The 25,121-nt window shown below is 32.8% G+C and overlaps 1 protein-coding gene across 3 annotated transcripts; it reads right to left on the bottom strand.

Moving 5' to 3' along the window:
• Positions 1-317: 317 nt before the first annotated feature.
• On the bottom strand, positions 318-7,210 carry LOC141399966 (uncharacterized). 3 transcript variants are annotated; one of them, XM_073979356.1, is made up of 3 exons: positions 6,560-7,210; positions 3,679-4,472; positions 318-3,609 (listed from the first exon to the last, which is right to left on the bottom strand). In XM_073979356.1, exons 1-3 carry the CDS (start codon positions 6,560-6,562, stop codon positions 3,153-3,155), a joined length of 1,254 nt encoding a protein of 417 aa, XP_073835457.1. In that variant the 5' UTR covers positions 6,563-7,210; the 3' UTR covers positions 318-3,152. The 3 variants fall into 3 exon arrangements, with proteins under 3 accessions (XP_073835457.1, XP_073835458.1, XP_073835459.1); XM_073979357.1 differs by having other exon boundaries at positions 3,679-4,280; positions 6,560-7,200; XM_073979358.1 differs by lacking the exon at positions 6,560-7,210 and adding an exon at positions 6,437-6,455 and having other exon boundaries at positions 3,679-4,280.
• Positions 7,211-25,121: the final 17,911 nt, after the last annotated feature.

The raw sequence follows: 25,121 nt of genomic DNA on the forward strand, positions 1-25,121 counted from the left end.
CAACTATTCTATGGAAAATGTTGTTATCGAACTACTCTTTTGTAGAAAATGTTGTTATCGAACTACTTTTCTATGGAAAATTTTGTTATCGAACATCTTTTCCACGGAAAATGATGTTATTGACCAATTTTCTATAACAAAAAAATTATAGAACAGATTTTCTTTATAAAATGTTGCTATTGTTCAAATTCCTTTAGAAAATGTTGTTATAGAGTAATTCTGAAAAAATCCCAATCCAATGTATAGACGGTGAAGATTTAAACTAATACCAACTTACTATAACCTCAAAATAGAACGTTATACAAAACAACAGCTTGTAAACATATAGAAAATTCATTTATTTATACATAATACATACTTGTATGTAAATATATATTCGAATTTATGCAAAAATTAATAATTTCTTATAATATTTAAATTCTTCTGCTCATTCTACAAAACATAAAATCACTTAAGGTTGGGAAAAAAATTATAGATAAATGGTTTGATACAAGACGAGAATGTATGCGAATGGAAAATCTGTATTGTGATTGTTGGTTGATGAAATGGAAACTTATTTATATTAAAAACAAAATGTATAAATCATATACACTATTAAGATGTTAAGAGTAAACGGTGAAATTCTTATCACATGAAAGATAATTACAAATTAAAAAATGATGTAATATAATTAATGTCGATTGACTAAAAACTTATGAAACACTTAACAAATAAAACTGCAAACTATAAGAAATTATTTAGCGTTCAAGACATTGAAAAGAAAGCAAGATCAGTTTTAAAGTTTACTTTCAGTTTGTTAGTGTTGTACTCTTCGTTTGCAAGTATAAAATGATACTATAAAAATTTACTTCTTCTTTACAATAGTAGTCCATTAATAAGGGTACTAACCGTTCTTATGCATTTCGTATAACAGAAACTATTTTTTTTTTGTACCCTTCTAATCCCAAATTGTTGCAATATTTTTCGTTTATTTTTCATGCAGAATGAATGACATTTTTTTACAAAAGCTGAAGAAAAGTAAATGTTACTCATTATTGTGATTTGTATGTTTGCAGAAAATAGGAATTGATTCGCAATAAAAAGAACTGTTTTGTATAAAATTTAAAATTATTTACATATATTTCTTATACACAATTATACTTAGATTTAAACATGCGAAGGGCTACAGAACCACTCAAAGTGTGAGGTATTATAGGGAAAATATTATTGAATAATAGAAAAGATTACCGGTATAAAATGTAATCGATAACAATAATATATCTACTTTCTAGATAAATTATTGTTATCGATATATATTTCCAAAATGTTGTTTATAGTTTTTACACAACTTCTCTATAATAACATCGAGCATCTATAGAAAAGATTGTTATCGAAAAACTTTTCTATAGAAAAGGTTGTTATCGAACAACTTGTCTATAGAGAAGGTTGTTATCGAACAACTTGTCTATAGAGAAGGTTGTTATCGAACAACTTTTCTATAGAAAAGGTTGTTATCGAACAACTTTTCTATAGAAAAGGTTGTTATCGAACAACTTTTCTATAGAAAAAGTTGTTATCGAACAACATTTTAAAAGAAAAGGTTGTTATCGAACAACTTTTCTATAGAAAAGGTTGTTATCGAACAACTTTTCTTTAGAAAAGTTTGTTATCAAGCAACTTTTCTATAGAAAAGGTTGTTATCGAACCACTTTTCTATAGAAAAGGTTGTTATCGAACAACTTTTCTATAGAAAAGGTTGTAATCGAACAATTTTTCTATAGAAAAGGTTGTTATCGAACAACTTTTCAATAGAAAAGGATGTTATCGACCAACTTTCCTATAGAAAAGGATGTTATCTACTGAAAATATTGTTATCGGACAACTTTTCTATAGAAAATGTTGTTAGCGAAAAATGTTATCGAACAATTTTTCTATAGAAAAGGTTGTTATCGAACAACTCTATAGAAAAGGTTGTTATCGAACAATTTTTCTATAGAAAAGGTTGTTATCGAACAACTTTTCTATAGAAAAGGTTGTCATCGAACAATTTTTCTATAGAAAAGGTTGCAATCGAACAACTTTTCTATAGAAAACAATTTTTCTATAGAAAAGGTTGCAATCGAACAACTTTTCTATAGAAAAGGTTGTTATCGAACAACTTTTCTATAGAAAAGGTTGTTATCGAACAACTTTTCTATAGAAAAGGTTGTTATCGAACAACTTTTCTATAGAAAAGGTTGTTATCGAACAACTTTTTAATAGAAAAGGTTGTTATCGACCAACTTTCCTATAGAAAAGGATGTTATCTACTGAAAATATTGTTATCGGACAAATTTTCTATAGAAAATGTTGTTAGCGAAAAATGTTATCGAACAACTTTTCTATAGAAAAGGTTGTTATCGAACAACTTTTCTATAGAAAAGGTTGTTATCGAACAACTTTTCTATAGAAAAGGTTGTTATCGAACAACTTTTCTATAGAAAAGGTTGTTATCGAACAACTTTTCTATAGAAAAGGTTGTTATCGAACAACTTTTCTATAGAAAAGGTTGTTATCGAACAACTTTTCTATAGAAAAGGTTGTTATCGAACAACTTTTCTATAGAAAAAATTGTTATCGAACATCTTTTCTCTAGAAAAGGTTTTTATCGAACAACTTTCCTATAGAAAAGGATGTTATCGAACAACTTTTCTACTGAAAATATTGTTATCGGACAACTTTTCTATAGAAAATGTTGTTAGCGAAAAATGTTTCTATAAAAAATCTTGTTATCGAACAACTTCTCTATAGAAAATATTGTTATCGAAAAACTTTTCTACAGAAAGTGTTGATATCGAACAACTTGTCTATAGAAAATGTGGTTATCGAACAACTTGTCTATAGAAAATGTGGTTATCGAACACATTTTCTATAGAAAATTTTGTTATCAGACAACTATCGAGGAAACTTTCTTTGGAATAGCATCGAATGTATAAAATTTAGATAGGGTTTCTACCATATAGCTTTTCTTCAAGAAACACTTTACAATAAATGTTTACATTAGTAGCACCTTCGTTTAGGGAGTTGTTTTTAAAATCGTTTCTCTGTTTGCTTTTACTTTGTAAACCGCAAGGTTAAACAATTTCTCTTTTTTGTTCTGTTTTGAACTAAACTGCATTAAGAATCTATGTAACTTATTCCATGGCATAATCATCCCAATTATACCAACCACCTGTTCTTGTTGTACCGCCCATAAATTGTGTAAAAGTGGTTGATGATGAATTTGTTTTTGTTGAGGCTTTTATACCAACACTACGGCTATTAATGGTGTTGGATGAATTGATGTCCATTTGTGTGCTATCAAAACGATTCAAAGGATTACAATTATCCAACAACGTGTGGGCATTTGTGTATGTGGAGGAAAAAGAAAAAGCCTGGCTATGATTCTCTGAGCCGCCAACATCAGCAGCATCATCTTCATTGGTCTTTTTGCGTTTTAAAATGGCAGCATGGAGCTCTCGGGAACAGCTGTGGCCCCTTGACTGGGCGCGTTGTACTTGTAAGATAGGTTCATATTCATATAACTGGCTTATATAGAAACGATCCAAATCAGCTTTGTTGTAAAATTCTTTAAGGCGGGCAAAGGCGTTACTGCAAAGAATAAAATCAATATTAGTTGGACTAGATTGATATCGCCTTTGTTTCCACACACACACTTACCTGAAACTAATATTATGTTTATACATTAAGTAGGCCACAATGATGGTTAAACATTTCTGCTCTCCACCATTACAGTCAATCACCAATATGGTGCCACCACTTTGTAGTGCTTTATTGATGAACTTCACAGCCCTATAGCAGTTGGGCAAGACAGTTGTAAGATATGACTTCTCACCAAAATTCAAGTCAATAACATCAAATTCCTTGCCAAAATTTAATGCCGCAGCACCACCTCTTGGATTGGGATCATAATCCCCAAAGCTACTAAGCAAAGAGGAACTGTCATCATGTAAGCCACTTATGGTGTTCGATCTTTTATTTGCACCTGCCGTATCGTTAGCACAAAGTTTAAAGATTTCCGGTTGTTGGTGTGGATAGTACAGTTCTTGTATATGTTTATCGATAATGATGACATGGGTAAAACCATGAGCTCTAAGTTGTTCGTTTTGCCATGAAATGAAATTTTTTGTTAAATATATGCCAGGCATAACATTTTCAACCATTAGGTCCACATCTCTAGGTAAAGATGACATCTGTTGTTGTCCAATACCTGGGGTTGTGCTATTAAACATTGTATTGTGATTTATTTGTTCCATATTCTGCTGCTGGGTGAGTGGTGGCAAAGAAGTACTTGTTGCATTAGTATTTACAATCTCTTGTTCTGTATTAATTGGTAATTGTTGTTGTTGCTGTGCATTTGATGTTGAAATATGATGGGCGGCGGGTGATTCAAATGACATTGTATCAAAATTATTAAATTCTTTAGAAGTCAAAGTGAAAAGTTTTGGCAGTGTCTAGAAAGATAGGCAAAAGCAACAAATGCAATTAAATAAAAAACAGTTAAAACTTAAAAAATAAAAGCGTTTAATATAAACCATATAATAAATATTGCAGGATTGCATATCAATAGAAAGTAATGCATATGAAAAGGTTGGTCTTTAGGTCTTTAGAAAATGTTGTTATCGATCAACATTTCTATGTATTGGTCTGTTCCTTTACTTTTGAAAATAATAAAACCGGCAAAAGTAGTAAAAATTGCTGTTATCGAACAAATTTCCTTTAGAAAATATTGTTATCGAACAACTTTTCTATAAAAAATGCTTTTATCGAACAACTTTTTATCGAATAATGGGGCCCATACACTGTGGGCATGCAGGACAGCATTTGTAATAGTATTGAAGGGGTTTAATTTCTTGTTTATTTTCGAATTGATCAAAAAAACAATTATTGAAAATAATAAATATTATTTGTGGGGAAATTAACAATTTTTGAACATTTCAACTAAAAACCGTGTTTTGGAGGAAAATTTATCATTTCTGGAATGTGGATTGAAGGAATGCAATACACTACTCAATCTCACACGTACACAAAGGGTTCATCGGCAGCCGCAGTTTGGCAGTAAAAGTATGGTCCGCATAAATTTTCTTCCGAAAATGTTATCCAACAACTTTTCTATAGAAAGTATTGTTATGTTATTATTGAACATATTTTCTAAAGAAATGTTGTTATCGAACAACTTTTCCATAGAAAATTTGGTATCGAGCAACTTTTCTATAGACAAATTTTATAGAACTTTTCTATAGATTTTTTTATTGATGTAACAAATGTTGTTGTCGAATAACTTTTTTATAAAAAAAATAATCTTATCAAACAGCTTGGAACAAATTTACTATTCTCCCAGCTGGCCAAAAAACTGTTTTTTTTTTTTTTAATTGTAAATTTTTTTACAAGTAGACGGCCTTCGGCCGGGGATTTAAGACTTTCTCCTATGGACAGGAGCAAATCTCGCGCACGGGAGCTATATTTTCTTTGAAATTGTAAATTTTTTTCCAAGTAGCAGGCCTTTAAACAAAGGAATTTTCGGAATTTCAGAGGCCCACATCTCGGTAAGTATGGACTTCCCCCAACGAACATTTCATTTTTGTAATCAGGAGGAAAAGGAGGAAATTCCGCCAGCTGTTAGAATAATCAATTTATGATACAATTTTCATAAATCTTCTAAATTTCCGCCAGCTGGGAGAGTAGTATATTTATGCCCTATGGAATAATTTTTCTATAGCCCAAAGTTTGCTGATGAGATGATTATGAAAAAGTGGATGTTAAATGTTTATTATATCTGTCCTATTAGTGGAGTCACCACAGGGTTGTGTGATTTGAACCGGCTCTGGCAAACATATTTATGCTACAAATTGTGCTCTTCAATGGACAATCTACTGATTTCCAAGTATTTACGGTGACGAAAATTTGAAGACACACAAATACTGAACATTGTACACATGCAAATACCCCATGTAGTCACTTGTTAATGATGATAACAAGGACTCCCACCAAGGACCTACAAAGCCAATGCTATTTTTAAAACAGTGTGGGGGATTCTTTAGTAATGTTGGTCATTCTTATTGAGAAACAGAATTGGAAAATAGGCCAATCAAGGATATCTTGAGGGAATTATCCTTATAACACATCTAGACATACAAGACTGGCAACAAATTCCCTTAAACTATTTGCACAATGCATTAAAAGCGTTATTCTTTCAAGACATTGAAATAGCTTTTTTACTGCCGGTAGTGTAGGAAAGGTAATCAATCCTGTCAATAAACAAAGGGGAAATATATTTTCATAAATTTTGCCCTATTTTGCTATTACACAAGTAGTTAGTTCTAATTAAAACAATACGGCAACAGATTACAAAAAGCCAAAAGAAAACGAAAAAAATATGAACGATGAACGTGGTGGGGGAAAACCGTGAAACCCACACCTCTGCAATCCATCCATAAGCAAAAAGAAACGCTTCTCACTCTATCAACATTGACCTCGTTGTACCTCACAAATAGGGAAATTGAGAAACTTTATACTAAGCAAATAAGAAAAAAAAACTTACCATGATTTATGTCATAGAAATAGTGTAATAGTGTGCACGTTGAATTTAGCAATGCATAATTGACATTTTCCAAAAAATAACTATTATTTGACAATAATACAGCAACTTTCCACCATAAATCTCACAATCCTGAAGAAAGTTTTTCTTTGCAAAATAAGAAAGCAAATTAAACTTGTTTTTTTGCTTTGCTCTGTTTGTATACAAACGACGAAATAAATACGAAATCACCAACACTACAAAAACATTACTGCCTTTTTGTTTTGCTATTTTTTCCTATCTATCGGCTACTGTTATTTTCCGCACTTAATATGATCGCAAATAATTTTGTTTTCGCCGCTGTAGAAGCATTTTTGTTGTCTCTTGTTTTCGCGCAATTTTTCTTGGTGCTTATGTATTGCCACACATCTTCATCTTGACATATAGACACTAAATGAAAAACCTTGAATTCTGTTTCCAAGTAAAGTTTAATGTTTTCTTTTCGTAAAATATTTTTAAAGTTTGCAAACTTTGTAGAAATAGTTGTATAAATTGTTTTCCCTTTAATTGTTCCCCTAATTGTTTTTCTTGTGTGTCTGTCGCTTTCTGTATTTTTCTTTATCTTTTGGTATAACAGACAACAAAGCCGGTCTCTTTGCAACGCCGATATATGATGCTGTGGAAAAAAAACGGAAACCATGCCGATTACAGAAATTGTTGTCGATTACATTGTTATCGTTTAGCTTCCGTTAGGCGACAGGGAAACCTATCAAATTTATGACAAATAATTTTTTACGCCTATACCTTATATTCAACGCGACGTACTATAATTATTCACCATCTTACCACAAAAGCGCTCTTTGGGCGTCCAAAAACGTTATGACCGAAATCCAGTTTAAACCACAAAACCGCGATTAAAACATATTAAACTTTTTTCATTCGTAGACACAAATAATTTTCTTTTACAATAAGTTGACTTTCATGACTTGTTTGGCTTTTGTTTTGAAAATAGAAAACACACACATACATATATACAAAACATATACGTTCTGTCAGAGTTGATTTTTTTCAACTTGAAATAAAATACGCTCGATGTATTTCGTTAGTATTCAGAAGTTCATATTTACATTAGACAATTTTCGTTGCGGCAATTGTCAGTTTGATGGTGAGAAAGGTAACAAACAACAAACAGACAATTGCCACAAGGAAAATCGCCTAATGTAAATATGGACTAAGAATACATGTGTTCTACTTTTTTCCCCACAAACGCTTTGGGAATACGGACGTATTCAGGCATTGGCCTTAAATGAGATCATTTCAGAAAGAAGTAATAACAAGTGGGAAAATTGTAAAAATAAAGAGAAATGAAGGCAATCTCGCCGGGTTGTCTTGTTTTCCTGCTTCATTTCTGACATAACAAAAATAACAGAATAAAGATAAAAAGTTCGAAATTGGCTCGGCCTTCTTTATTCTTTTATTTCCCATACAAAACCCCAAAATAGCATTCTCTTATTATGCCATGGGTCTAAAGCATAGATAGATATAAAAGACAAAGGCAATTATGATAATGCCACAATCAAGGCCTCATATAAGATTGCTTTGGAATTGGCCAAGAAATGTAGACCTTTTGAAGATGGGGGGTTTTTTAAAGAAGTTTTTATGTCAGTATTACCTTTTTTTGAAGATACTGGTAGAAAAATGGAAGATATTTCAAATTTACCCGAAATTCGTTAATTTTATTTTATTATATTTAAGTTAAGACCCTAATGTAAAAATATAAAAAAGAACGAAATCGCTATCATTAATTAACTCTTAGCAATCGCAGTTTTAATAAAAGAAACTGAAGTGGATACTTTTGACTGTGATTCACTGTATATTATTTTTAATTTTAGTCATACAAAGCGAACGCGCCAACAATATATTTTTTCTATTTGAAAATTTTGCCTTTCTAGTCGAAGATCATTTTTAGTATTAATGTTTTTTTAATTTATTAATCGAGCTTTTTTATGATCTATAATGCAAATGAAAAAGGAAAGCCAACGATTCGAACCCACACACCCACCACTATGTTCATTTCATACTCAATATGAAAATCATCACCCTGTTCTGTCCTGTCAGTGTAATTTTACCCACACATAAACAATTTAAGCGCTCGCTCTTCCTGGTCGGCTTTGGTCTAAAGATGCTATAAAATGCAAGCCATTGCAAATATCCCAAAATAAATAAAATGCATTGCTTATTCGTGTAAACAAGAATATTAACTTTATTACACTAATACAAATTATAAAAACTCTCCATTAAATTTGATCATAACTGAGTTTACTTCCTCTGCTCTGCTTTTTGTGACACCGCAACTGATATTGCTTCGTCATCCAAATGGTTTTTAATTTTTCCTCCAACTCCAGTTCAGATTTCCAAAAAAAAAGTCTAACTTCACTTCAAAAATAATTTGCGCTTCGAGAATTACAGCAATGTTCGTATCTTTATTTTTTAAACAAATTCATATAATTTTAGACACTCTTTCTTGTGTTTGGTTTACATTCGGCGTCTTTTCGTGATTTCGAAGGCGTTTCGTGATTTCGCGCGGAATCAAGCAAAATTTATCATGATTTCGCATACAAAAATGAAATCATCTCATTTCGTGATTTCAGCGAAATCAACATCGAAATCACAGTACACATGATATACGACCCTGTTTCTGACTGAAAAAGTACCAAAAGTTGCAACACTTTTCACGTATCACAATAAACAAGGTAGATGGTCAATTGCTGCAACAACAAAATTTTAGTATCAAAATTTGTAAATAATGTGAAAAAATATTAAATTACTTTGCTACAATGCTATTTTTCATTGTGTCCCGTACTTTTTTAATGGTAATGTTGGAAAAAAACAGCGAATTGTCAAAAATTGCTTCCCCATACAAATTTCTAAAAAAATACTAGAACGGAAAAATGGCAGAAATTGCAAAAACTCCAGTAAAAATGTCAAAATCAACGTATCAGCTATCGTATTTAGATGATAATGAACATGTTGCTATTTTCTACTATGCCAAAATTGTATGGCAGAAAACAGGAGAATAGGGCGTTATTCGGCGCTTTTTTTGGTTTAAAGAGTAGTGCAAGTCTTGCTAGATTTCTTAGTACGGTAACGCATTTTTAGCACTAAACGGGAAAACTGCTGCAAGTAGTAATATTTTTCAAGTTCTGAACACAAGTTTTATCTATCAAAATTTATTATTATGATGTCTCAACGATAAAATCATTTTTTATATTTTCATTTGTTAGTGCTATACACAATTAATACGATATATAGATAAGTTTACGATAATTTTCGAAATAAAGTTGTAAAGTTCTATATCGTCGTATATTTTTGATGACTAATTCAATTTACAACAACTTGTTTTGAAAATTCATGTTCGATCAGCTGCGCCTATGCATCTACCTTGATTAGTGTGATATGTTTGAAATCAACAAAAAAATAAGTGTAAACACCGGGGTGTATTTCAGGATTTCGTGAAATCCAGTGGATTTTAGAGCGCAAGTGTAAACTTGGCATTGGTGTTCAGAAAAAAAACTGCGACTGTAGGGATCAAAAAATTGGCTTGCTTGGCTAGGGATCTATAAGTCTTTGTTTAGACACACAAATTTCTCGTGAAAATAATTGTGTTTTTGGGATAGAGCGGGGAGGAAAGAGCTCCTCAATACTCTTTCCTACCCCCTATTGCCTAAAAACTGTATTTACATTCCCGAGAAATTTGTGTGTCTAAACACGGCCTGAGCGAGTGCTTCTAAAATGCATCGAGCGGAGCGCATTTTTCATAACACCGTGTGGACTGCATCGAAAGATGTATTGAAATCATAACTCAGCATTGCACTACATCCAAACTTTTTTGCTTGGTTTAAGTTATGTCAGAAATGAAGCAGAAAAACAGTTAACATTCCTGCTTAAACAGTGGGTTTTGTACGTCAAAAATCACCACAAGTAGCAGGAAAACCACCAACATGGCACTCCTAGTTCAATAACAAGACTTGTAAACAGTGGACTCCGGTTGTTATGGCGCGATAAGAATGAAGAAAAAGTTATCTTGTTTGTGAGTGATGGAGCTTCTTGTATGATTAAAGCAGGTAAAACTTTGAAAGTTCTGTATCAAACATGCTTAGCATAGCACATGCTCTCAATTTAATATCGGAATCAATAAGATTAGCGTTTCCCTTGGTCAATGATTATATATCTGCGTTAAAAAATATTTTTGAAAGCTCCACATCGAATAACTTTATATAAAAGTATGGTAAATATTGAACTTCCCCCAGAACTTATACTAACGAGATGGGGAACGTGGATTAAAGCGGCAGTATTCTATTCTGATAATTATAATGGCATAAAAAGTGTAAGTAGCCCATTATAAAACGTTAAATTGTCAATAATCAGGTAATCCTTTACCGTTTTAGGTAATTGAATCACTAGACCCTGATGAAGCCGCTTCAATAAAATCTGCACAAAATTTATTGGAAAATGATCAGCTGTTTAACGACTTAGTTTTTATTAAAAATAATTTCGAACAGCTTTATTTTAATATTAAACCTATGAAAGAAAAGGGCATGCCTTTAAATGAATAATTTAAACTATTTAATGATGCTGAGACTATGTTATAAAAACAATACCCGGTGATTTGGTAACATGTTTCTCTAAGACGAATCGAATTAAAATTCGTTCGAATTGCGACCAAACGCCTGTTATTGTATAAAAAATGTACTTGACTGAAAACACAAATGAGTCAAATTTCAAAACCAGAAATTTGGAAGAAGTTCGAACGAATTTGAATCGTCTTAGTGAAACAGGCAATAAGTAAAATATTGGAAAGAAATCCCGATTTTCAGACACCTAAACATCGTAACAAAATTATAAACAACTATGCTGCATTGGCTGATTTCGAAGATGTAAACAAGGAAAATATTATGAAATAAAAATTTGCACAAATGACTTCTTGTGACGTCGAACGAAGTTTTTCGACTTACAAAATGATATTTTCAGAAAAACGGCGAAATTTAACGGTGGACAATTTGGAAATGATTCTTGTTACATACTGCAATATCAATTATATTTCATAGTATTTTAATGAATAAAAAATAACTGCATTTATTTAAATTTAAACTAGGTTTGAATTATTTAAATTGAAGCTAGGTGGATTTTTAAAATTCTTTAGTTTTAAAATTATTTCCCATATATTTGGATTGTTTTCAGTTAAATCATACATTTCTTTATTTTATTGATTTGTCTTAAGAGAGTTTTTAACAGAAACATTTTACACACAAACATTTTTTGTATCTATTATTGAAATATTTGTTGCATACGTAAATATGCAAAATGCATAAATTTTGCATATGCAAATTTTTATGCATACTGCATAATTTTGCATATGTCATATGTTTCGATTGCAATGTAATCAGAAGCCAAAAATATGCCTAGCCCCAAAATTCTACATGAAACGGACCAAAAATTGGGGTTGCATAAAATTCCGCTGTCTAATGATAATTTGACAATAAAGAGATGTAAAGTTGTTGAGACAAAGAGAAAGAGATTTCGATTGTAGGTTTCGTGTTCATTTTTGCACTTGACAGATATGAATTATCATGATGATATTTATGATTTGTTTTATGTATGTTTAATAAAACATGATTTAGATATTTTTCTATCAAGTCCAAGAGTTAACATTCTAATATGTATGTATATTACGGAAACGATTTGAAGAGATTGTAATTATTCATTCAACACCAACAACACACCAAAGCAACCAATGCAAACATAGAGAGAGATCCAATCACCATTAACTGATGCAATTCATCTTGCAAAGAAAAAAGGACATTAACAATCGTGTGAATTTGTTATATTTTACCCCCAAACCCACCTTGATTTTCTGCATTTTGCACGTGGTTTTGCGGTTCGCTTAAATGAAATAGTGGGCTTCCAGGAATTTTAATCAGACGAGACCGCATTGTCGAAATAGGGACTTCATATTTATGGTGAGCTTGCGGAATTGTCATTTCGCCTGCGCATATTTTTTTAACCGCTTCTTCCATTTCGTTTTCATCATAATCCTTTCATATTTTTTGCTTGGTGTATATTCACTGCCAGGCACATATTCATCACCAACAGCATCGTGGTCATTTTTAGGAGCCTCGTAATCAGCATCGCTACCTGCAGAACTAAAGACATCTTCAGGAACCATTATAAGAGCAGCAGCAGCTCCACCATCTGCACCAGCAGCAACACCACCTTCTGGACCAGCACCAGCAGCAACACCAACTTCTGAACCTGCAGCAACACCACCTTCTGCACTCGCACCAGCAACAACACCACCTTCTGGACCAGCACCAAAGGCAGGAGGTCCTGTATAGGCAACTGTGGCACATTTATTATATAATTAGAATTTTCGGGAACAATCGACACGCCGCCTGTGTAAGCGAAGTTACCGCAGACTCCCAAAAATTTTAGAGCCGGCTCGAATTCTGGCCAGTGTAGCTCTGAGATATACATAGCACTCGCCATAGCTCAAATAATTTAAAATCGAATGTAAAGTCTCGACCGATACATTTTGAATTGCTATAGAATGATGTAATGAGCATGTTGAGTATTTGAGAGAGTCCCTGAAAAGTCTGCTATTTGCATAAAGAGTGTGGTGGGGTACCTCAACACATTCGCCCCCACCATATAAGCGAACTGGGCTGTGGTTATAAATGTCATCACAACAATTCTTAATTTTAGTCAAATATGAAAAAAAATCAAAGCTACTTTGATATTTTTTGAAATTTAAATATAACAACATAGGACATAATAGCTCTGTCTGGTTAACCTAAAATTTGCAACAATTTGTACCAGTTGTTGCTGGAAGTCGTCTGTTAACACAAAAAACCAGCAAAAGAGAGCGATTCGAGAGAGACATTTTGACAGTTCTTTCGCTGAGAGCTTGCAAATTCTTGCTGGACAAATTTCTTCTAGCAGCAACTGGCAAAGCAATTCTTCTTCTTCCTGAAAACAAGCAATCATCTGTTTCTAATTTGTGGTTGATGTATGTTTGTAAAAATTAATATGTAACAATTTTTCTGTTGTTCTGTTGTTACGATATTTGACATATCGAAAAAAATGGTGGTAAAAGTCGAAAAGAAAAAAAATTGAGCATATTGCGTCAACTCAACTTGTTCCTGATTCTGGTACATACAAGACAGAAGCAACGCAACTTCAAAATGTCGAAACAATGCCTTGGTCAATGTTTCAATGTTTCATAATTGTTTCGCCAAACACATTTTCAACCACGACTATTTTTCGTTCCTTGGGACTAACCAATAAATATCTGGAAAAATAAGAAACCATAATGGTATATTAACCCACTTAGCGCCGAGATTTTTTTTGCGAGAAAAATTTAATTTTTTATGAAAATTATATTTTTGAGATTTTTTAAGCATTTTTTTAAAAAATAACTTTATTCTCTAAAACATATAGTTTTCCTGCAATCGGGCCTTTAAGAAGTTCCAAAAACTTTGGAAGGTAATATTGGTGTATCCTTACATGCCAATCCCTTGGTTTTTGATTGAGAAAATACTCTTAATATATTCCTAACAAATCCCTGACTTTATATGATTCTAACATTTTTGATTAAATTTTTATCGCATATTTAAATTTTTCATCAAAAGTCGAAAATTACAAAAAAGTCGATTTTTTTGAATAGCTTGGGTTTTTGGTCAATTGCGTGGAAATGCGTAGGTCAAATGAAGCGCTACCAGCGCACAGAGGGGAAACATATGCCTAAAGTTGCTCAAAGCTCAAAATATGAAAATCGTTTTTTATGAAAAAATTTTGATAAACGGCAATCAGACTCTTTTCTACATTTGCTATAACCATCCTCGACTTTGTAAGATTAACCAATCCAATGCAGCAGTCGATTGAACTCAGCCATACTGAAAACAAAAAGTAAATTTTCGAAAACTAAGAAATTAGGTGAACACTAAAATGACATTATTTTCGCGAAAATTTATATTTTTCAAGATTTATTGTTTTTGTACAGTCTCCGAACAAGATTAGCATTTAAAATTTTCAGATTGGTTATACATCTTTGCTCTTTAATAGTGGTGATACATATCCTCTTTATGAAAATTTTTTATGATAATTTTTAAGATTGCTACAATTTCAATAGTGAAAAAGTCTATTTCCCCGTCGTTTCCCGACCATAGTTTCTTCTAATGTTTTATGCGCTTGAGTCTCAAATATCAGATTCAATCATAAAAAATTGCGCATATTTGCGCCATTCAGAAAAAATCTAATTTTTCTCATCTAAAATATGAAATATTTTTATATGGAATTGCAAGGTTTACTCACACTAAATTTTGTTCCACCTTATAACCGGGGCTCTTATTTATCAGACTAAACCAACACCTATCAAATATGTTTGCATTATTCAGAAACATTCACGGCTTTTCTCATGTGAATTGGGAAAAATTTAATTTAAGTAAGTTTCAAAAAATAAAATTTCGATCATAGAACTGCAATTTGTCACCATAATCTCGAAGAGAGTCTCGCCATTCGATGACAAGATGACTTCTGTGGGTATAATTTTCCGCGGATATGCTTCTGCCGCAAATCCAAATCGGCTTATACAAAGTAAGGGAAAGCGACCGCTTAGTCCCGGTCCACACTAGAGCAAATTTCATTAAAAATTTATAAAATTAGGTGTTCTTAGGCCGAATTCCCCATTACAGCAATTTCATGATTTTACTCAACTATGGAACTCGATCTAGAGACGCATAATTTCATGTTAAAATTTCAGTGAAATTACTCTAGTGTGCCCCGGGACTTAGCGGTCGCTTTCCCTTACTTTGTATAAGCCGATCCAATATCTAGCACGACAGGTGCTTTCCTGGGGCTCAATTCTGTTTCTATGAAAATGTAAAATGAAAACTTTTATAAAGGAAAAAACTGTCAAATGAAAAAAATTATAAAGGAAATATTTTTCATTTCCAATTTTCATAGAACAAGAATCCAGCCCCTGCATTGCTGTCTCATAGAGAGGCATTTTTATAAATATGTCTTAAAAAATAAATGTTTGTTTTTAGCAATAAAGTCCCAATTTACATTGGGCGAGTTTACTTGCGGCGAGTTTACTTGTAGGAGAGACATGCAAGGGGAATGGAAATGGAAGAAAATTGCTCGTACCGGCAATTTTTGGGCAATTCCTTTTATATTCTTTGTATCTGACATTATTTTCATTGGTTTGAAAACAAAACTTTTCGGAACAGAATTGCCTTTTATAAACGCAAGAGGCAAGTTTAAAAAGGAACGAGAAAATTGCCGCAAGTAAACTCGCATAATGTAAATTGGGACTAAATTGGGACAAACAATATTAGGTGTGTACGATAACTTTCCCAGCAAAAATTACTCAGTCAATTCCAGCAACCTCTCTCAAGCAAGAAAAATTGCAGAAAGTTATCGAACAACAATTTGTAAAAACTTGCAAGAAATCAACTGTTTTGAAAAAGAAGAAGAAGAAAAGTTTTGCATCAATTTGATGTTCTTGTTTTCCATGATTTTTTATATTTTTCAGCTTTTGATGTTTAATTTTTTGATATTTCAATGTTTAATTTTGTTTTCGCCAAACAAGAATAATAAATAAAACAAAACAAATGTTTTCAAATCAGCTGATCAGACTTGCAAATTTTTGCGGGACAAATTTTCCCAGCAAAAATTTGCAAGTTCTCAGTCACAAAACTCTCCAAAAATCTCTCCAAACTCGCTCTCTTTTGCTGGATAATTTTGTTATCGAACAGCATTCAGCAATAATTTGTACGAATTTGTACAAATTATTGGGTTATCGTACACACCTATTAACAGTGAGTCCTGTGTTTGGGACGAACTAGTTCAACTGAAATATTCTCTTAAAGAAAACTTGTAACTAGGCTCTTTCTTTCATTTCGTTCCTTTCGTTTATTCGTTCATATCTGGCTCATACCAGATAAATGCATCAGCCAACAACTACAGCAAAAACCAGTTCAGTACTGTGAAATGTCAAAAATGATTTCCAAAAATAAAACGATTCTCATAATTTTTTCAACAAAATTTCATTAGGCAGGTATTAAAGGCATTATTACAAAAACCCATCAAAAATTTTCATTTAAAGTTTTGTTTTTTATTTTTGTTTTCAATTACAACTTTTTTGACAGCTCGCGGTACATCAGCTGAGCTGAAGCGAATACCTTGTTTCATTGTACCATGTACGCCCCCAAAGAATTATTTTTAAGGGTGTTCTACACGGTATGTTTTTTACAAATCAAGGCGAATTTAACAAGGTGATCCAATAGTTGAAGTTAGGTTGTAGTCTTCATTTGCTGTCAAATTTTTTTTTGCGCGAAATATCCACAAAGGTTAGAAGAAAACGTTAAAATATTATTCGCGAAGCTTAAACAAATATGTTGTACACAGATATTTTTTATAGAAGCGAAATATTTGTTGTTTATTTTTGATTAAAAATATGTTTTGGCAGCAAATGAAGACATAGGTTGCTATTATAAGCTCTGTTCCTTAACGTGCAAGAATCTTCAAGTTTTACAACTTTTTACTCGAAAAGCGTTCCTTTACTTCAGACACTATACAATTCATATGGAAGCAGATTACAACTTTTGCCGATTTTACCAATTTCAATAGTAAAGGAACAGACCAATTGTATCACCTTCTTTCTTACACCATGTTACAAATTTGTGCATACCATGGTACAATTAAAAAGGTAGAAACAATGGCGAATTCCTACAACAAAGTCACTTTTTTGTAATGTAAAATGTCAAAATTTTCGCCAAATGATCTCTTGTTGTCTCTTTTTATCGCTTGTGTTTGTTTATAATTGTATCATGGTGCATACCAACTGTTACTTTTTACAAATCTGAATTTTGTACAAATGGTGTGAACCATGGTTTAATTAAAAAGGTTAGCTAAAGCCATCTGTCAGTTTACATTTTTTCTTTCGAGTGTTCCTAAGTCCCAGTTTACATTGGGCGAGTTTACTTGCGGCAATTGTCATTTTGCAGGAGAGAGAAGTGAGGCATATGGTAACCCTTTGCCTCTCAGCACCCTCTCTCACCCACAAACTGACAATTGCCGCAAGTAAACTCGCCTAATGTAAATTGGGACTTAATCTGCGAAATTATATACACAATAGCTTCGTTCCAGAACTAAAAAGTTTTTAAACATTTAACACATTTTAAACGTTTGTCACCGAAATGCGTTCCCGTACACCAAAAAAGTTGCAATATGTTCACTTCTCTTAAAACCAAATTAATTACAATTACACAAACAATTCTTGTGGCTTATATTTATGCTTATTCATGTATTATTTCGTAGACAACTAAAAAGTTTATAATGTTTTTTTTTTCTTAATGAAACTGAGATGTTTTCTCTAGACTCATCTGTTCATATTGCATTATGTTCACTTTTATCTCTTGCTTTCTTTACTCTAATAAAAGAATAAATGAAAAAAGCAACCTATTTCTAATTCGTTTCTGCGTTTTTTTTTATTATTTTGCCAGAAATGAAGCGACGCAAGAAAGAAAAATCCACTGAGTTTTGGCCTTACAGTAAGTTTTTGTCCATGCGTTCGTCGATTTCATGAAAGAAGACACAATTTGTTTTGCATATCCCTTGACGTTTGTATTCGTGTGACAAATAAATGAAAGCTTTTCATTTTCATAATTTTTTGGTTTCCATTACAAAGTAAGACGAACGAATACATCAGAAATAAACGAATAGAAAAGACCCATCGTTTTGAATGAAAACTGAAATATTTAAGTAATAACTAGGCGTTTACACCGGACAATTTGTCTTCAAATACAACTCTGATTTACTAACACATACATAACTCTTTAGCGCTCGGCACATACGGTGCGTTGTGCGTTGCGCTACAACAACCACATGAAAAATGTGTAAGTGATGCCAAGTTTTTTGAAAAACAACAACATGGCTGCGCATTAAAGTTAAACATAATTTAACTGTTTTGGGACAACGCGTGTCCCAACGTGTCACTAAACGGACCGTATGTGCCGAGGGCTTTTAGCGCTCGGCACATACGGTGCGTTCTGCGTTGCGTTACAACAACCACATGAAAAATGTGTAAGTGAAGCCAAGTTTTTTGAAAAACAACAACATGGCTGACGCATTAAAGTTAAACATAATTTAACTGTTTTGGGACAACGCGTGTCGCAACTGTCACTAAACGGACCGTATGTGCCGAGGGCTTTAATCAGTAAAGGGCCAAATACATACGGTCCATTGCGTGACGCGTTGTGCGTTGAAAACAACAACCACATGTGGTTGTTGTAACGCGACGCTCAACGGATCGCATGTGCAGCGTCCTTTAAGCTGAAAACACATCCAACGTTTGAGTAAAGTTTTGTGTCATTTCTGGTAAAAGAATAAAGAAAAATATAAACTTGGCAGCACTTTGTCTTATATTCATCTACCAGAAATGGCACAACATTTTATTCAAACGTTGGGTGTGTTTAGGCCATAATGCAAACACCGTTTTATCTCTTTTTTGGTCTTCTATCACGCCCAGTGGCAGAATATGGTTAATTTGTTTGTGTTGCTCAGTATTATTTACAAAATACGGTTAAGCTGGGTACACATTGTCAGTTTTGAATGACAGCTTTGTTGTTGCTTGCTAGAGTGGCCGTTCATTTTTGTCATTCATCATGCAACCACAAAATATTTTGTGGTTGCTGGACGGTTGGACAGTTATGGATAATTGCCAAAAATCGTCATTCAAAACTGACAATGTGTACTGTACTTTAAATTAGTGAACATTTACTCATTTTTGATCCGCACTATAAGCTGATATTTTCAGCAAAAACTGATATGTCCGATAAAATCCAGCCACAAACTAATTCAAACTTGAAATAACGGCCCTATGACAAATACCATTGTTGTTATATGTAAACACTTTCTAAAGTAATTGAAAAAAATCCTCCGCAATTGGTTTGAATTTGAATATTTAAATGTAATATCAGTTTTCAGCGCCAGCAATTCCATTTTGGCGGTCCGTCATCAAAATAACAAGACAACCTTCGAAGATAAATTAACATGCACATGTGATTTGATCTCGTTTCCGTCATGTCCGTCATGTAAAACTACTGACTGATTGATTTTGGACATCATACACAAACAATTCTTGTGGCTTATATTTATGCTTATTCATGTATTTGTTCGTGTACAACTAAAAAGTTTATAATGTTTTTTTTTTTTTTTAATGAAACTGAGATGTTTTCTCTAGACTCATCTGTTCATATTGCATTCTGTTCACTTTTATCTCTTGCTACAATCTAAAACTGAAATTTATTCAGCTCATTTTTTTTTCAAAAACAAAAACGTGAACTGAGCATAAAGCGAACTTTATTCATATGCTCTATTTTTGGTTGATATTTTTATTGTTTACACACAAAATTACTTAAATTTTCTAAGCAGTTTCATTTGCATTGTGTTAATTGCATATGCTAACAACTTCACACATAATTGTTTATTTATTTTATTGATTAATACATTTATACATTGTTTGTGCCTCCACCCCCATTTAGGGGGTATAATATCACAAAAAAATATAGATTTTATAAAACGTTATTATTCTTGCAATTTATATGGTTCGTACTTTTCTATAAAAAGTAATTCGTTAAGGACATATTCTATAGAAAAGTTGTTCGAAAACGAAATTTTCTTTAGAAAAGTTGTTTGATAACAACATTTTGATGATTTTACTCTACTATGTCCCGGTCCACAATAAAGCGATTTCATTGAAAAAAAAATCATGAAAACAGGCATTTTTAGATTAAGTTCCCCTCTACGGCAATTTCATGGTATTAGGCCATGTTTATATTACAGCCTTTTGCAGGGTTAACCTTCTTTATGAGGATTTATTGGAAATATAAGCAATCCGGCTATATGTAAACGTACTATTACTCTACTATGTAACTCAATCTAGGGACGCATAATTTCAGAAAATTGTTTCAATAAAATCGCTCTAGTGTGGATCTGGACTATGGAATTCGATCTTGAAACGCATAATATCATAAATTTTTTAATGAAACTCAGGCTAGTGTGGACCGGTACTAAACACAAAAGCAACAAGCGAGTTTGTTTATAAAACCTTTCTTGAGCATTTTATAAAAAACGCGAAAAATGAATGAAGTGTCAAGGTTTCTTCACATAATCGAGTTGTTGATATGATTTAATGTTTGTTTAACTAGTCCCGGTCCACACTAACGTGAATTTCATTACAAAAATTTCATGAAATTAGGCGTTCTTAAATCGAATTCCCCACAAAAGCAATTTTATAATTTTACTCTACTATTGAAGTCGATCTAGAGACGCATAATTTCATGCAATTTTTTCAATGAAATCACTCTAATGTGGACCGGGACTTACAAAATGTAAGTGGCAGATTAGGTGTGTACGATAACTTCGCAAGTAAAAAGTACTTGCAAGCACTAAGCAAGTTCTCAGTAACGTCTCTCCACCAATTTTACTCTCTCGAAGCAAAAAATTTGCAGATTGTTATCGAACAGCAATTTGCAAAAACTTGCAAGAAGTCAGCTGATTTGATAAAGATAATTACCAAATTAATGTGCGATCTTGCATTTCTTTATTATTTTACATAAATTGAGGCTTGGATAAGCATGAATCTCCCATTGCGTTTGCACCTTAAAAGCCCAAACTCAATCAGCCCGTCGCTTGCTTTCTTCGCTTTACTCTAATAAAAGAATAAATTTAAAAAGCAACCTATTTCGAATTCGTTTCTGCGGTTTTTTATTATTTTAGCAGAAATGAAACGACGCAAGCAAGAAAAATCCATTGCGTTTTGGCCTTACAGTAAGTTTTTGTCCATGCGTTCGTCGATTTTATGAAAGAAGACACAATTTGGTTTTCATATCCCTTGACGTTTGTATTCGTGTGACAAATAAATGAAAGCTTTTCATTTTCATAATTTGTTGGTTTTCAAAACATGTGCGCTCGGCACATACGATGCGTTGAGCGTCGCCACATAAAAAAAGTGTATGTGAAGCCAAGTTTTTTGAAAAACAACAATGTGGCTGACGCATTAAAATTCGTGTTCCTTTACGTTCCTGAGGTTACCAGTTTTTACCATTTTTTACCCGCAAAGTGTTCCCTTACTTTTAAAAGCATACAGTTTATATGAGAACAGTTCACCACTTTTACCATTTTTTGCCACTGTTACCATTTTTAAAAGTAAAGGAACAGACCAAAAGTTAAACATAATTTAACTTTTTTGGGACAACGCGTGTCCCAAATGTGTACTGTGCTATAGAATAGTTTTACGATAACAATAGCTCTGTTCCTTTACGTGCAAGAATCTTCAAATTTTACCAGTTTACAACTTTTAAAAATTTTTGCCGGTTTTACCATTTTCAAAAGTAAAGGAACAGACCATGGTACAATTACAAAGGTAGATGCATCGGGCTGAGGCATCTACATTTGTAATTGTACCATACCAGCAAAAAAATTTTGGAAGTTGTGTAATTGGAGTTATGATTTCACAACATATTTCGATGTAGTCCAACAGAGTTATGAAATATAAGCAAATATGCCTACAGAAAAAAAACAGTTGGTTGATCCCTACACATTTCTTCAAAAGTTAAACAAGAGTGTATACATTTCGAAGAATTTGTTATAAAATAAAAAAATAACAACTTAAGTTGCGAACATTTTTGCGGTAATTCACGAGACGGAAATTTTTAATGGAGTGGAGTTGGAGTCCATGTCGAAAGCTGAACTAGTGATGGAAAGGCAACATAAAACACTTTTAGGATGATCAAAGAAAATCAGATGCGCTTGGATTAAATCAAGAACGGAGAAAGTAAGCTCAAATGTGATTGAATTTAATGGAAACTTTTTTAATTTGTGTTTATATAATAAAGTTCTTTGTATTCTTGTTTTACACAAATAATAAATGCATTTTATTTATTTTGGGATATTTCGCAATGGCTTGCATTTTAATTGCATCTTTGGACTGATTAAAAATGCAATCCGAAGAGTGCCTTTAAATTCAATCCAAAACACACATCCTAGCTGTGTGCTGTGGAAGCAAAATAGAGTGCATCCTAGCTGCGCGCTCTCTTGTAAAATTCATAAGTGAATTTATAGGAAAAGATGTACTCCAACTCCAAAATTTTTGCTGGGATGGAAAAGTTATTGCTTTCATAGTAGAGCTGGCAAACCATCGATATTCCCAACATTAGATATTTTCGATAGTTTAAAAAATCGACTGCTATCGATATTATCGTTAATTTGTCACCACCATTAATTTGGAAATTAAAATGGCGGAAATGTCTACGCTTTTGTTGACATTTTGCAAAAATAGTTCACAGAAATCAAAAAGGAGAAAAAACAATTGCTTTTATTTAATAAAAATACATTTTACTTTTCCGAACAAATTTTACGTGTGACTACCGACTTACTTTCTTACATCCACAAAACCGAAAAGCCGCGAAATTTCTATTAATTGCAATGAATTTTTGGTTAGGGGTTTTTAATCCAATAATATCGATAGACAAAACTATCTATCGATATTGTATTTTTAAAAATATCGATATTATCGATAGTGCCATCGATTTTTTGCCAGCTCTATTTCATAGCCTTTGTCCCAATTTACATTGGGCGAGTTTACTTGCGGCAATTGTCATTTTGTAGGAGAGAGAGGTGAGGCATATGGTAACCCTTTGCCTCTCAGCACCCTCTCTCACCTACAAACTGACAATTGCCGCAAGTAAACTCGCCTAATGTAAATTGGGACTTTTTCTACAGAAGTTCGGTCTGTTCCAGAACTGCAAGAATCTACTAATTTTTACTATTTTTTCCGATAACATAAAGGGAAAATGCTATCGTAGTAAAAAATAGTAGCTTCTTGCAGGTTCTGGAACAAAGCTTGTAGCTTCTTGCAGGTTCTGGAACAGAGCATTAGTATTCAAGTAAGTTGGTATTGAGGAAAGGAAACTATTGGCAATGCTGCTTATATTAGGTCTGTCTGGTTACTTTCCCAGCAAGAGTTGTATTCCTTTACTCACATGAGGTTACCATTTTTAACCTGCTTACGCGTTCCTTAACCCCAAAAAGTGGTAAAACTGGAAGCAATTTTTAAAAGAGAGGGAGAGCAGAGAGACCATAAATGCCTTTCTCTTCTACCACGCAACCAGACAAATTTCTTCGGGTAAAATGGTAGAACTGATTTTTCGACATTTGTTTGAGAATTATTTGACAATGAAGAAAAAAAAATGAACAAAAACAGAAGAAAAAAGCGAACGCTGACAGAACAAATTTAAAAACTGCAAAATAAACAAAACTAAAAACTGTGAAAGAAAGAGTTCAAAGAGAACGATCGTGTTTTAAACTGCGTCCTCAATTAAAATAAATGTTTAAATATACAGTCGGACCTCGATTATCCGTGATGGTCGGGACCGGAGGCATTACGGATCATCGATTTTCCCGAATAATGGAGGAAATGTTTTTATGCAGTGTTCGAACATATTTTTAAGTAAAAATGGCATAATATTGTACAATAATAAAATCTGCAATTTGTATTATATTTTTTAAAGGTAATAGTACGTTTATATATAACCGGATTTAACAAACCCACTGGGTTTTAAATGTAAATTCCATTACATATACGTCAAACAAATCCTCATAAAGAAGGTTAACCCCGCAAAAAGCTCTAATATAAACAGCATATAATCCACCAATTTTAGACGGATACATAATAACATCATCATCAGATTCATCTGAATTGACTTTGTCCCACGGTCTTTGTGATACCATAGATACACAAATTGTGTAATAGGGGAGAATTTCCAGTTTTCTTTTGTTTGTTTAATTAAATGAATTGCAAAGTGTATTTTTACTCCTGAATAATGAAGTTTAAAACGAAAAATATAGGGAATGGCAAAAAGACCAACATTTATTTTCTATCCCGGATAATGGAGGTTTCCGGATAATCGATTCAACTGTATAAATCTTATTATAACGTAAAGCTGTAAACAGATACAACGTTTGGGTAAAGTTTTGTGTCGTTTTGGCCGTTTTTACACTGTTGGGCATGATGCCGAAAAATTCAAATTCATTTGAAATATATGCCGGCAAACAGATAAACGCTGGACTTTGGTATCGTCGTCGCCCTGTTGTTGTTTTTTTCTCGACGCCCAACGCAAAACTTAAATCAAACGTTGTATCTGTTTTCAGCTTTAAAACATCTTCATTCATAACATTACATATTTAACTCTCGCTTGCTAAAAATTTTACCACTTTTACCATTAGAAAAATAAAGGAACAAAGCAAAGAATTGTCCAGCAAGAATTTCTCGAAGAGTATAGCTGAAAACACATAAAACGTCTGGGTAACGTTTTGTGTCGTTTTGGCCGTTTTTACACTGTTGGGCATGATGCCGAAAAATTCAAATTCATTTGAAATATATGCCGGCAAACAGATCAACGCTGGACTTTGGTGTCGGCGTCGCCCTGTCGCCAACACAAAACTTTAATCAAACGTTGGATGT

The sequence above is a fragment of the Musca autumnalis genome, unplaced genomic scaffold (genome assembly GCF_047663935.1).
Source record: "Musca autumnalis isolate F117 unplaced genomic scaffold, ASM4766393v1 scaffold_3, whole genome shotgun sequence".
NCBI classification, from domain to species: Eukaryota; Metazoa; Arthropoda; class Insecta; order Diptera; family Muscidae; genus Musca; species Musca autumnalis.